At 40.7% G+C, this 12,754-nt stretch overlaps 1 protein-coding gene across 1 annotated transcript in view; it reads left to right on the forward strand.

The window, feature by feature from the left end:
* The first annotated feature begins 449 nt into the window (after positions 1-449).
* The window catches only part of LOC104278875, a 40,723-nt gene continuing 28,418 nt past the window's right edge, over positions 450-12,754 (forward strand). Inside the window, exon 1 of the mRNA XM_009875988.1 lies at positions 450-644. Within this exon, the coding sequence (XP_009874290.1) occupies positions 477-644 (168 nt within the window). The 5' untranslated portion in view covers positions 450-476. The remainder of the gene's footprint in view (positions 645-12,754) is intronic.

The following is a 12,754-nucleotide window of genomic DNA, read 5'->3' on the forward strand; positions in this document are numbered from 1 at the left end:
CATGAGACAAAACTTCTTGCAGATGACCCACACAGAGTCTAGCAAGTCTTGGATGCTGAGGGCTCTTTTACAGTTTGGTACATCAGACCACCAAAATATGGGCCGTATTTCTAGGAACTGAGCAAAGGAGGTGGCTGTGTAAATATGCATATTCTTATGGTTTCCACAGGAAAATGGACAATGTAACAGAAACAACTGCTGTAATCTAGGCTACCATAATGCTTAGGAACAGATTCTGGCTTGCAGGATTGTTCTTCTGCCCCAAACCAATTCTACCTGCTGAGGTACAGCCACTAGTGCTTGCTGCAGGAAAGCTCGACTAACTTTCAAGTGAGAGGGCAGTCTTATCACTGCTCTTCTTTATGCATCCTCTGAAATCTTACTGAGGCATTTGACATCAAGTACCATCCCAGCGCATTAATTCTTCACTTGTTCTTTTGCAGGAAACAGATCTCATTCTGACCTTTAATATCTCAATGCATCGTTCTTGGTGGATGGAGAATGGGCCAGGCTGCACCGTGACCTCAGTAACCCCAGCACCAGACTGGGCACCAGAGGATCATCGCTATATCACTGTCTCGGGGTGTTTTCTTGAATATCAGTACATAGAAGTGGCTCACAGTTCTCTCCAGATCTTCCTTGCAGTAAGTGTTTAGATAGCTTTGCTTTCACCATCTTTTCTAGATTTCTTCTTGCAGAACATCACTACCAGAATAGCAGAATATTGTGGGATCCATTCACAAAGCCTGGCTCTAAGTGTTAGTTTTGGTATGAAAGTCTGTTGTCTTGCAGCTAGTTCAATACACCTGTACATGAAAAGCTCCAACATACATGTTTATTGCTGTGAGAACTGCTCACATGAAACATTTTTTTCTTAACCTCCATTTTGACTATTGACTACACCACGAATAATTTGCAGCTGGTTACATTCAAATTACACTATAGGATATAAGTAGTGACATTATGAGAAGTTACAGCTATTGCTGTGAAAGCCAAATTGGATATAAAAGAAAAGCCAAAATGAAGGAGACATTTTCTACAGTAAAAATATATTCACTGATCAGTGCACAGGACTCAAAACTGATCAATTTTTCTTTAACTGTATTAATCAATATGCGCTGGAGGAGACTGGGAAAGGTTCGTCCCAAAGGAACAAAATGTTGCGCTTGTATGAAAATCAAACCCAGAAATCTTAAACCTCTTCAGGAAAATAAGAATCCACTGTTAACACTGCAGCAAATGCATAAGGAACTAAAACTGGTTGTTTGGGGGAAAATTGATAGGTTTTTCAACCATATTTACCTGTACAAATAATTTTACCTTCTGTTGTCTCTCACCTAGATGGAAAGATGGCATAATCACTGAAGTAATTACACTGAATAACAATCTGCATTTTTATGTTTGCTCTAAGGGTAGGTGCATGTTTATGCCCAGGTAGAGATATATATGTCTGCAAATAAAACTGTTACTACAGATATGAATTTGGACCAGTGCCTGGGTACATAATTCCTTCTGTATACATCTTTTGTTCAAGACATTCTGAGGTTTTGTCCAAAAAGGGACCACACTGGCAAAGAGAGAGGAAATTTAGTTAGCCAGATCCAGAACTGCATTTTATTTACAAGCATTTGTTATCGGTCAAGCTTAACTCGTAGAATCATAGAATTGTTCAGGTTGGAAAAGACCCTTAAGATGATCAAATCCAAGCATTAACCTAGCAATGTCAGGTCCACCACTAAACCATGTCCCTGAGCAACTCATCTACACATCTTTTAAGTACCTCCAGGGTTAGCGACTAAACCACTTCCCTGGATAGTTTTTTTTCTAGCCCTTAACAACCCTTTCAATGAAGATATTTTCCCTGATATCCATTCTAAACCTCACCTGGTACAACTTGAGGCCATTTCTTCCTACCTGGGAGAAGATTTCGACCCCTACCTCACTACAATATCCTTTCAGGCAGTTGTAGAGAGCTTCCTTTTCTCCAGGCTGGGTTCCCTCAGCCACTCCTCATAAGGCTTGTTCTCAAGACCCTTCACCAGCTTGACTGCCTTTCTTTGTACACGCTCCAGCACCTCAGTGTCTGTCTTGTTGTGAGGGATCCAAAACTGACACAGGCTTTGAGCTGTATCCTCACCAGTGCCGAGTACAGGGGAATGACCACTGCCCTGTACCTTCTGGCTACACCATTTCTGATCGAGGCCAGGATGCTGTTGGCCTTCTTGGCCACTTGGGCACACTGCTGGCTCATGTTCAGGCACTGCCTGTCCACTAGCACCCTCCGGTCCTTTTCCACTGAGCAGCTCTCCAGGCACTCCTCCCCAAGCCTGTAGCATTACTTGAGGTTGTCGTGACCCGAGTGCAGGACCTGGTACTTGGCCTTGTTGAACTTCATGCAATTGGCCTTGGCCCATTGGTCCAGACTGTCCAGGTCCTTCTGTAGAGCCTTCCTACCCTCAAGCCTTCCAAAGGAGATATCCAGTCTTATTTTTCTGCCCTATTATTTTCTATGTAATGAATTATGAATAAGAAATTCAAGGAAAATATATATTTCAAGCTCAATTCTGTTCCTGGCGCAACAAATTTTTTTGTGTTTTTGTGCCTTAAGAAAGCTGTATTTCTAGATAAAGTCATTCTTTACAAGGCAGGGGAGTGGTTCAGAACAACAAACCATTGGTAATCTGCTAGCTTTAGCCAACCACAGCTGTTTATATATTTCCATTCATGTTACTGTAAATGTGATTATTATGGGTAAAGACATATGTAGTATAAGTATGTGTCAATTTTCCAAACCTGCTGCTTGCAACTTTACTGTTTACATAATTTCCACATTTCCAATTATGGGCATGGAGTTCTCTTTGTAATAGAAACATTAGCATAAATTCACTATGATATTAAATGTGGTGAAGAACAGAGGAATCAGCTGGTATTGCTTAGTGACATATAACACAAGGTTAGCAGAGCAGATTTTGCTTGGTTTTCAGCAAACTAGCTTGCAACAAACTCAAGCATTAGATCAGATTTATCTCCAGTTAGTAGAAAGAAATTAATCTTTCCTTTCAATTTTCTTTTATGGGCACTTAAATGGATCTTGCACTTTAACTGTAAAACTATAAATTGCAACCTACAAATTGGTTACTTGCTTTCTATTTGTATTTCTGTATGTTCGTGACAATGATCAAGATAGTGTTGATCTTGGCTTTTTCACGGACTGGTGGCACTGCAGTATGTTTTTAAGATGTTTTCTACCGCCTACTGATAAAATGTTACAAAGACATTCAGCTTCACTGAGAATCACTTATATCAGTCTTCGAAAATGTTATGTTGAGTGTATTTTGTATAGCTTGCCAGTAAGCTACAAAAGGTTAGGCTTCGCATAGATGTAATATTTGTGGTGGATTACTTGTGGAAAGAATATGACAGCTCAGATAAAAGCTATAAACCCCCCATGGTTTATGCTTTCTAGAAAGCAAGTCTCAAGGTGGGTTGTGAAATATCTCAAACATTGTAGACAAATACTGTGCTGAGAAGATGCAGAATACTCAGTCTCCAAGAGACCTTCTCTCTTCAGAGGAATGTGTCCTACAAACAAACAGCACAAAACTGTGAACCAAAGAAATGCTCCTGCTAATTTTGTGCAAGTCAACATAAATTTTAGGGGTTTAAGAGTGAAATCTGGAGATTTTTTGTTTCTTCTACTGCTCAAACAAAGTAGTATGTAAAGCAACTGGAAGGTTAAATGATCCCAATGGTCAGGAGAGTCCTTAATGCTGATGCTCATTGCATAATAATGGCCTTGGAGACTAAAGAAAGACAGATGTGATGATACAATGATATATTGCCAGCTTCTCCTGAGGAGCGGATTTTCCTCAGGACAAACAAACAACTAGACAAAATTGCTAGTTTAGCTCACACTGAAGAAGTAACAGAGAATTAAGTTTAGCAGTCTCTCTACTTTGACCAGCTGAATTCTCACGGATTAGAAAATCTTCAGAATGGGGTAAAAATGTTTGAGAACTAATGTATGCAACAAAATGCTCTGGCTAAACAAGGTTTATGCCAATTTGAGTATTTAACATTTATGTATGCAAAGCAGGGTTGGAATAATCCACAGTGATAATAGGCAAAGCAGCCACAACTTCTCCTTTGTCCCATGACACAGAGCACTTAGAGCACTGGGTGCTGCTGGTGGAAGCCTCAGCATCTGTAAAGCCTATCAGTACATCAATCCTTGTATCATAGATATAAAAAATGACCATATAATGCACATTTATATCTGTCTTGTAGCCATTCCCATGTCACCCTTTCTGAAGCGGTAGGCCACAAAAATCTCAGTGCCATACACCATGCTTGCCAGCTTCTACTCAGTGCTCAATATCAGTACCTCCCATTTGATTCTTTTGAGACTGAACCACATTGTTATCACTTTATGTCTGCATCTTACCATCTTCCAGCAAGTTAAAAAGAGAGAGGAGTACAGAGCAGAGAAAGGAGAATGCGAGAGAGGGGAATCTATTTCATTCTTAAGTGCAGCTTTGCAACCTGCAGTGCTACAAAATAAACAAACATATTTTTAGGGCACCACCTGCAGCACACAGCTGTATGGAACAGAACAGAACTGCTAAGAGCGTGATTTGTTCTGCTTTGTGTGAAACTCTAGGGTGTGGGAAAACACGTAGGGAATGCATTTCTATAGACCTCTCTCCTTTCCTGCCCTCCTTGATTTTTTGTGAGTGTGAAAACTGAATCTGTAAAGGTGAGATCTTAGCTTCATTGCACTTTGACAGCAACAGCAATTTAATACTGTGCTGATACATGGAGAAAAAAAAGCATAGTTTCAGACACAGCTCATTCATTTGTCTTGTTGCTGAAAACTAGCCCTCAGTGCAGCCTGTTCTCACGTACCGGGCCAAATTCTCCACTTGATTCTTCTCTCCCAGGGAAGTCTAATTTACAGAGCTATGACACCTTGAGCACCTGGTCTATCTAATGTGCTCTGCAAGGACCACAACTCTGCCTGCCTTTGATGCCTATATATTGCCAAATTGAACTGGTCTGGTGATAGCATGACTTGGATACCCAAGGGATTTGCACATCAAAGTGTCCTTATGTGCTTAATGGTTATTGATTCTTGCTGCTTAAATCAGAGAAGCTATTTCATTTTCAGGACTCTTGGGTTATCAAGGATAGATATACTTAAATTACTGTGCTCTGGAGAGAATTGTTCCAGGTAAAGAATGAGGTCAGTGGTACTAATGGAGATTTGATTTGCTACTGGTTTGTGAAATCTGAGTTACATTCTATATAATATTTATACAGTGGAAGCTGAATGGAAGTTTCCACCCACCCCTAAAAGATAGGAGATATAGCTGCCCCTTCACTGTGGCGAGGGCAGTGCCAGGCAAGGACACAGTGCAGGATGTACATCCTTGCTAATCTTGGCATATAACTTCAGTGCTTGAGGTGATTGTTGGTGTATGAATAGTATGTGCATCCCTGCTTTGCAGTCACACAGCTAAAAACAGGTCACAAGATTGCAGTTTCACAAGTACCCACACCCATCAATGTCTAAGTCTAACTGTGGATCACAGAATCACAGAACGTTAGGAGTTGGAAGGGACCTCGAAAGGTCAGCTAGTCCAACCCCCCTGCAAACCAGGATCACCTACAGTAGGTCACACAGGAACACATCCAGGTGGGTTTGAGTGTCTCCAGAGAAGGAGACTCCACAACCTCCCTGGGCAGCCTGTGCCAGGGCTCTGTCACCCTCACAGGGAAAAAGTTTTTCCTGAGTTTTTGTGGAACCTCCTATGCTCCAGCTTGCACCTATTGTCCCTTGTCCTGTCAGTAGACATCCCTGTGAAGAGCCTGGCTCCATCCTCCTGACACTCACCTTTTACATATTTATAAACATTAATGAGGTCACCCCTCAGCCTCCTCTTCTCTAAGCTAAAGAGACCCAGCTCCTTCAGCCTTTCCTCATAAGGGAGATGTTCCACTGCCTTCATCATCTTTGTGGCTCTGTGCTGGACTCTCTCAAGCAGTTCCCTGTCCTTCTTGAACTGAGGGGCCCAGAACTGGACACAATATTCCAGATGTGGCCTCATCAGGGCAGAGTAGAGGGGGAGGAGACCCTCTCTCAACATACTAGCCACATCATTTCTAATCCACCCCAGGATGCCATTGGCCTTCTTGGCCACGAGGGCACATTGCTGGCTCATGGTCATCCTGCTGTCCACCAGGTCCTCCAGGTCCCTTTCCCCTGCGCTGCTGTCCAACAGGTCAGTCCCCAGCCTATACTGGTCCATGGGGTTGTTCTTTCCTAGATGCAAGACTCTACACTTGCCCTTGTATTTCATAAAATTTCTCCCTGCCCAACTCTCCACGCTGTCTAGGTCTTGCTGAATGGCCACATAGTATTGTGGGTTGCCAGCCACTCCTCCCAGTTCTGTGTCATCAGCAAACTTGCTGACAATGTACAATTTTCTTCATCATAATTTTTAATTGATCCCTTGTCTTATAACAAAAGGCAGAAATCTTTTCAGTTCAGCCCTGAGCTGTGGTTTGGGTCAGCGAGTTCAGCTTCCAGGTCCACCACAGCGGCCTTGGGAAAGTTATTTCTTCTCTCTGTGCCTCTTCTCAAGTGTTGCAGAGATGTGTCTAAATTTTTCATGTTCAATTTGTAAAACACTGTACCATTTGCATAGATAGGGATCTCCTGGATCTCTCAAAAAGCTTCTAAATGTGGATGGCACCCAGTACAGTAAGGCCTTTGTGTGGTACAAGGAAAGTATAATAATGGTAATTGCATTTCATAGAGAAATGGAGCTCTAATTCTCTGCATCTTCCTTCTGCCTGTATTTTACCCTTTGATTATGCATGACCTGCCCCCACTCCCACAAGGCTGTTCTTGCAAAAGTCGACAAATTAATATCCATTTGTAGATTAGAACTTTGAAAATATGCAAATAAAAGATCAGCTTCAGAGATAAGTGTGACAGAATTACATATCTATTTGCCAGCGCAGGATTAAAAGTATTTATTATGCTTGTCTTTTACTCCTCACTTACATACTCACAAGTCTATTGATTTTAGTGGAACTAAGTGCTTGAGTTATGGGAATAAGACTAATGTGAAGACATCACCTTAGCCAATTTGTGTTTTAGTTATATAGCTCTCTAAAAAATGAACTGTGTAATATTATTCCAGTAAAGTGAGTGGGGGGAAAAGCATTTATTATGTACTGTATCTACATTATTGATGGTAACTTACATACCAAATAAACAAAACCATAAGTAAACTTACACAAAAGTATTGACCATTTTCATAGTGATCCTGTCGATTGACTTTTATGGGCTGTACATTAGTCTTAATTCGTATTTGTTCCTTCCTTTATTTATACTTGAGTATATGCTTCATGCAATCATTATAATTATTATTTCATGCTTTAAAATTTGTAATATGTAATTATCCACCCATACTACTTACGGTAAATGTATACTATTTGGGAATCTGCAAAGTCTGCGTCATACATAATACCTTTCAAGCTCTGATGCTGTCAGATTGATTTAAAACATCATGAAGCATAGCTGTGTTATTAAGATGCAATAATACAGCTATGCAGTTAGGACTCCAGCTTCAAAATCTCTGCTCTGTTGCAGACTTACAGTACGACCTTTGGCAGAGTGCTTAATTCATGCCAATTATTGCCTGTACTATACAAACAATAGCTCTTAAATATTTCAGAAAGATGTTGCCAGGATAATTCTGTTAAACATTGCAAGGTAATCAAATATTACAGAAAGGTGGTCTGTGTATGTATTTAAGCACTTAGATCAGTAGAATAGCATTAGTGTTCCCTGCTTCTCTCGAGGATTAATAATAATTGGAATAGGGTACTCTTAAAATCCGTAATGTTAGCATTAAGAAGCACAGGTGACATTAAATAGTCGCATGCCCTTGTGAAGAGATGGGAGCAGTGAGTAATCATGTACTGTCATAGGAATTTCTTTGCTGGACTGTCTTTAGAACCACATGCACAAATGTGTTTCTAACAGTATATCACTTAAAATCCCCAACAGTGCTGAGGACAGTATGATTGCAAAGCAAAGTAGAACTTCCTGTCCAAAAGAACTAGTCTTCAAAGTACAAAACAAGCCAGACAACCCACATGGACAGAAAAGAGGGGAAAGACAGGAAAAAAGAGAGGGAGTACTAGTTTGTGGCTTCAGCACACCTGTTTAGTCATTCTCAGCTTTTTTGTAGGCAAAATAGAAAAGCCCTAAAAAGGGCTGTGAACCAGAATAATATATAAACTTTGTGTTATCTGGTGGAAAATTCTCCTAAAAGGCAGCAAAAGAGGAAAGTGTGTAGTAAGTTTGAAATCTATTAAGTGGCTGACGATACACTGGTGGCTCATCAGCCATGCACTCTCATACTGGCAGGAGGGGACAAATCAGGTAGGACAAGGCACAGTGAGACTTGCAGGTGAATGGAGTAGTGGAATTTCACTGAAAGAAACTTAAGAGAAGTAATGGAGGGATGAAGCAAGCTGTGGAAAATTATCTCTGCAGTAACCTTCCAGCTGGACTCAGTCTAGACTGAGGCGTTGTTGAGGAGCAAGGAGAAGCTGTGGCACACATAGAGGCAGGATGCTCCTCAGAAGCTGAGGCTCCCTGAGAGATCAGGAAGGGTGTCAGCAGGGCAGCAGAGTTTTGAGGAAGCTTGTAAAACTGCTTTTAGAGCAGGAAAGGGAAATGAGCTTTCTGCAAGGGAGAAGTACATTCTATCTCTTTTCTCTTTTTCCTTTTTTTTTTTTTCCTTATTCGAGATAACATTGATGAGCCCTGAGCAGAGAAAAAGGCTTACTAGTTCCTCCAGAGACACCAGGAAATGACAGAGCAGGACTAAAAGAAGTGAGCAGTGGGTGTAAAGCCTGTGAGTGTATCAGCAGGACAGGCTGCATGGTAGGAGGAGGGACAAAAGAGCAAAGGCAAGGAAGATGAAAGAGGGAGTTATAGGAATGCATGGAAAATAAAAGCTGTCAAACATATCATGTCATTGGAAATGAAGCATTAGGAATGGGTTGGATTGAAAATTGACTGAAAGATATTACTCAGAGGATTGTGGTTAGTGGCACAGAGTCTAGCTGGAGGTCTAGAGCAAGTGATGTTCCCCAGGGTCGTTCCACATCTGGAATACTGTGTACAGTTGTGGGCTCCAGCTCCCTGGTTCAAAAAGGACAGAACTGTTGGAGGAGGCACACAAAGGTCTATGGAGATGATTAGGGGACTAGAACACCTCTCTTATTAAGAAAGGCTGAGGGACTTTTTAGTTTGGAGAAGACTGAGAGAGAATCTTATCAATGCTTATAAATACTTGAAGGAGGGATGCCAAGAGGATGGGGGCAGTCTTTTTTCAGTGGTGCCCAGTGACAGGACAAGAAGTAATGGGCACAAACTTGAATATAGGAAGTTCCATCTAAATATGAAAAGGAACTTCTTTACTTTGAGGGTGACAGAGCACTGGAACAGGCTGCTCAGAGAGATCGTGGAGTCTCTGTTTCTGGAGACACTCAAAACCCACTTGGACGCCATCCTGGACGCAACTTGCTTCAGGTGAACCTACTCTGGCAGGGGGTTCGATGAGATGATTAGATGGATTAGCGATCCCTTCCAATGTCTAACATTCTCTGATTCTGTGAGGCAAACTGCGAAAGAATGTTTCTATGAGTCCCAAAATATGCATGAATGCAATAAAACAAAACGTAAGTTGGCCCTGGCTTATCCAGGTTGAAATACAGAAAGTAAACAGGCAGGTTGTTATGTCGAAGTTACAAAGACTCAGGGCAAGAAACAATCTAAGAACGTGTCCTGTATTAAAGGTCTTCACTGAGTTCAGGTGGATAATACGCACTTTTTAGAAAGTGTCACCAGTTGATGTGGGGTTTGAGTTCTGCTAATAAACCAGCATATCCCGTTCCTGTGGTCAAAATATGATATGCTGAGGAGAGGGGGGAATAAATAGGTAAAGATCAGACATACTTGCTTCTAATGAAAAAAACCAAATCTCTTGCAAAACATCTGACCCTCAAATATAGCAAATGTAAACTAACACCGGATTCTTAATTTTCCAGTCCTCATTTCCTTTGTGTTGACCAGAAGTGGCATATAATATATCTATTTGCAGTAACAAGCCTGATGCCATTTTCCTTTCTAGGCAAGATAAAGGTCTTCAGTTATGCAGGAAGCACATCTTTCCCACAGAAGCTTTTGCTCAGGTTTACCCTTGCTAAGTTAATGTCCCCGCCTCCCTTTTGACAGCAGCGTCCCCCTCTTCCACACACTCATGTACATCCCTTGCACATTGACTGCTTCCTTCTGTGCTTGTAAAGCGATGAAAATATTTATACGTGAGAAAGGAGACAAAGCTTGTGTAATCAAGTTTTGGTTCTTTGAATCTAATGGGAAAAATAACATTATTTAATTAAGGTGGAATTCCTTTCTAGGGCAACCCTATGACTGGAAGAAAATTGATTCTTAATGATAGAGATTGGTACTTTAAAAAGGCTATTTTTTCCATAGCAGGACTGGGCAAAATCAGCACAATAGGAAGAGAGTATGAATCATTGTAAAGTGCTAATTTAATAACATTGTCGTGCCGTGTTAGCAAGGGAGTAACATCAGGTTCAGGCATCTTTGACATTGCCTCAGAGCACAGTATATTGCTGTTTCTCTGTTTGACAATAATGTTAGAGCATATGTCATTAGTGTTTTGAAGGATTACGGCAGGAAGAGATTTCTTTCTGTCTGCATGTGTTATACATTGTTGTTTCTATCAAATTTTACCTGCATTTCTTCACTGCTCCTTGCAGAAAACTGAATTATACACATCAAAGCCTAAATTTTTTTTTAATAAGCAGGGAGCTATGTCATTACAATTGTACTCATTCATTTCCCTAAAAGCTTCTCTTCTTAATAAACTGGGCTTATATAAAGCTACGCTGTATGATAATTGTCTGAAAGAAAGTTTGCTCCAACCCAGTGGAGAGAAGTCAGTTTAGAGGTGCCTGACCAGTGCACACAGGACTGTCTCTGAAAGGTTTATTTCCCTGATGAAATAAAAGGCAACAGCACCAGCATGAGCTGCGACTGAAAGAAGTGGTTCTGTCTCTCGCAGATCCTCTTTCGCTAGCAAAGGCAAATAGTGGATAAGATTTTTTGCAGGGTGATTCGAGTTGTGATAACCAAGAGCTGAACATTAGGCTCATTACTTTGAGGCCTGAGGGAAGTTTCCTGAGAATTTGTTTTGACCATCTCATATGTATTCCTGTACACAGGGGACTCTGATTCTGACTGGCCCCTGTAGGGTATGTAGTTATATGATACAGCAGTGAGATTATGGTTCCCCAGGCTCAGTGCCTCATGACTTTCCTGCGGCTATGTGCTGCTGATGGTGCTGAGCTGACTGGTGATGCTGGTTTGCTGATGTGCTTCCTCCCACAGTCGGCCTTTGAATTTTTCCTCAATTCTGGTACTAGCACAGTCCTGTTACCATTTTTATGACACTGTGATAACAGAAGAGCTGCATGTGAACACTTTCCAGCTGTATGCAGGTTCAGGTGACTTGGATTGAGTCACCTAGTTTTGGTGAGCCTCTACAGAGGTGGAGAATTTTTTATGTTTTTAAGAGATTCAGGACAAAGAGCCTAGTCTATTCTATTTTCTTTCTCTATAAATGGATACACATGGTAGGGAAACAAAACTACATGTGCTTTAAATGTAAGAATAGTGTTAAGAAGAGTAATAATAACAATATATAGCACAAGCTTCCATATTCATAAGCATTCTGTTACATGTCATTAAACAAAAAGGAATCCCTCTTCATACTGAGAAGTCATAGTCAATTGCCAGGTTCACCAACCCCATTCCTGAGATGATTCTCAAGGTACAGTGAACATATGAATGCTGCTCCTTAGAAATATAAAAAAACCAGCCGTAGTACAAATCTACCTCAGTATCACCATGCTCAGTATTCTTGCTGATTTCAGTACTGCCTTGTTTTACCTTATACAAACGTGGCAGCTATTATTTTACCATTTTGCTCCACATCCGATAAAGAACTTAGAATTCCGGAAGCAAGAGGCTTCAATCCATGAGTTAAGATAATTCTTTACTGTATATAAGAGAGGGAGTAATAAACATACAACCAACTTCATTACTTGGTTATGGAGAATTATATATCTTCCCCAAAAAGTGCAGAAAAGGTCAGTACTATGGCTGGTTTTCAGATAAGGCTTTCAAATATGTATCAAAACTGGTATAGTGTACTTTATGTAGTATAATTCATGTTTCATTTCTGTGTACTGTTAGAACAAAAGATGAACTGAGCACATAGAAGTATAACGTTATCTACAAAAATGTAGAACTACCTATTTTGCAGCATTAGACATGACAATTCTGGTCACAATAGTGTGTTTCAGAAAATTGTGCCTGTTAAATTCACCAAAGACAAACAATGTCAGCAACTGCAACTGAACCTGTGTTGAAGATGCTACTCAATGATAGATTCCTCAATTTCTGCAATGAAAATTGGTAGAGCTAACTACTCTACTAAAATTATTAGCTATGCCTACGAAAAATGGAAATCTAGGAAGCCTTTAAATGCCCCTTATCTTTAGACTGCGTAAAATAAAACCAATAATACCACGTTATGAGTTCTGTAGCTCCCCCCCCCCCATTTTTCTAGCCTGAACA

Source organism: Apaloderma vittatum, unplaced genomic scaffold, assembly GCF_000703405.1.
Source record: "Apaloderma vittatum isolate BGI_N311 unplaced genomic scaffold, ASM70340v1 scaffold7649, whole genome shotgun sequence".
NCBI lineage: Eukaryota > Metazoa > Chordata > Aves > Trogoniformes > Trogonidae > Apaloderma > Apaloderma vittatum.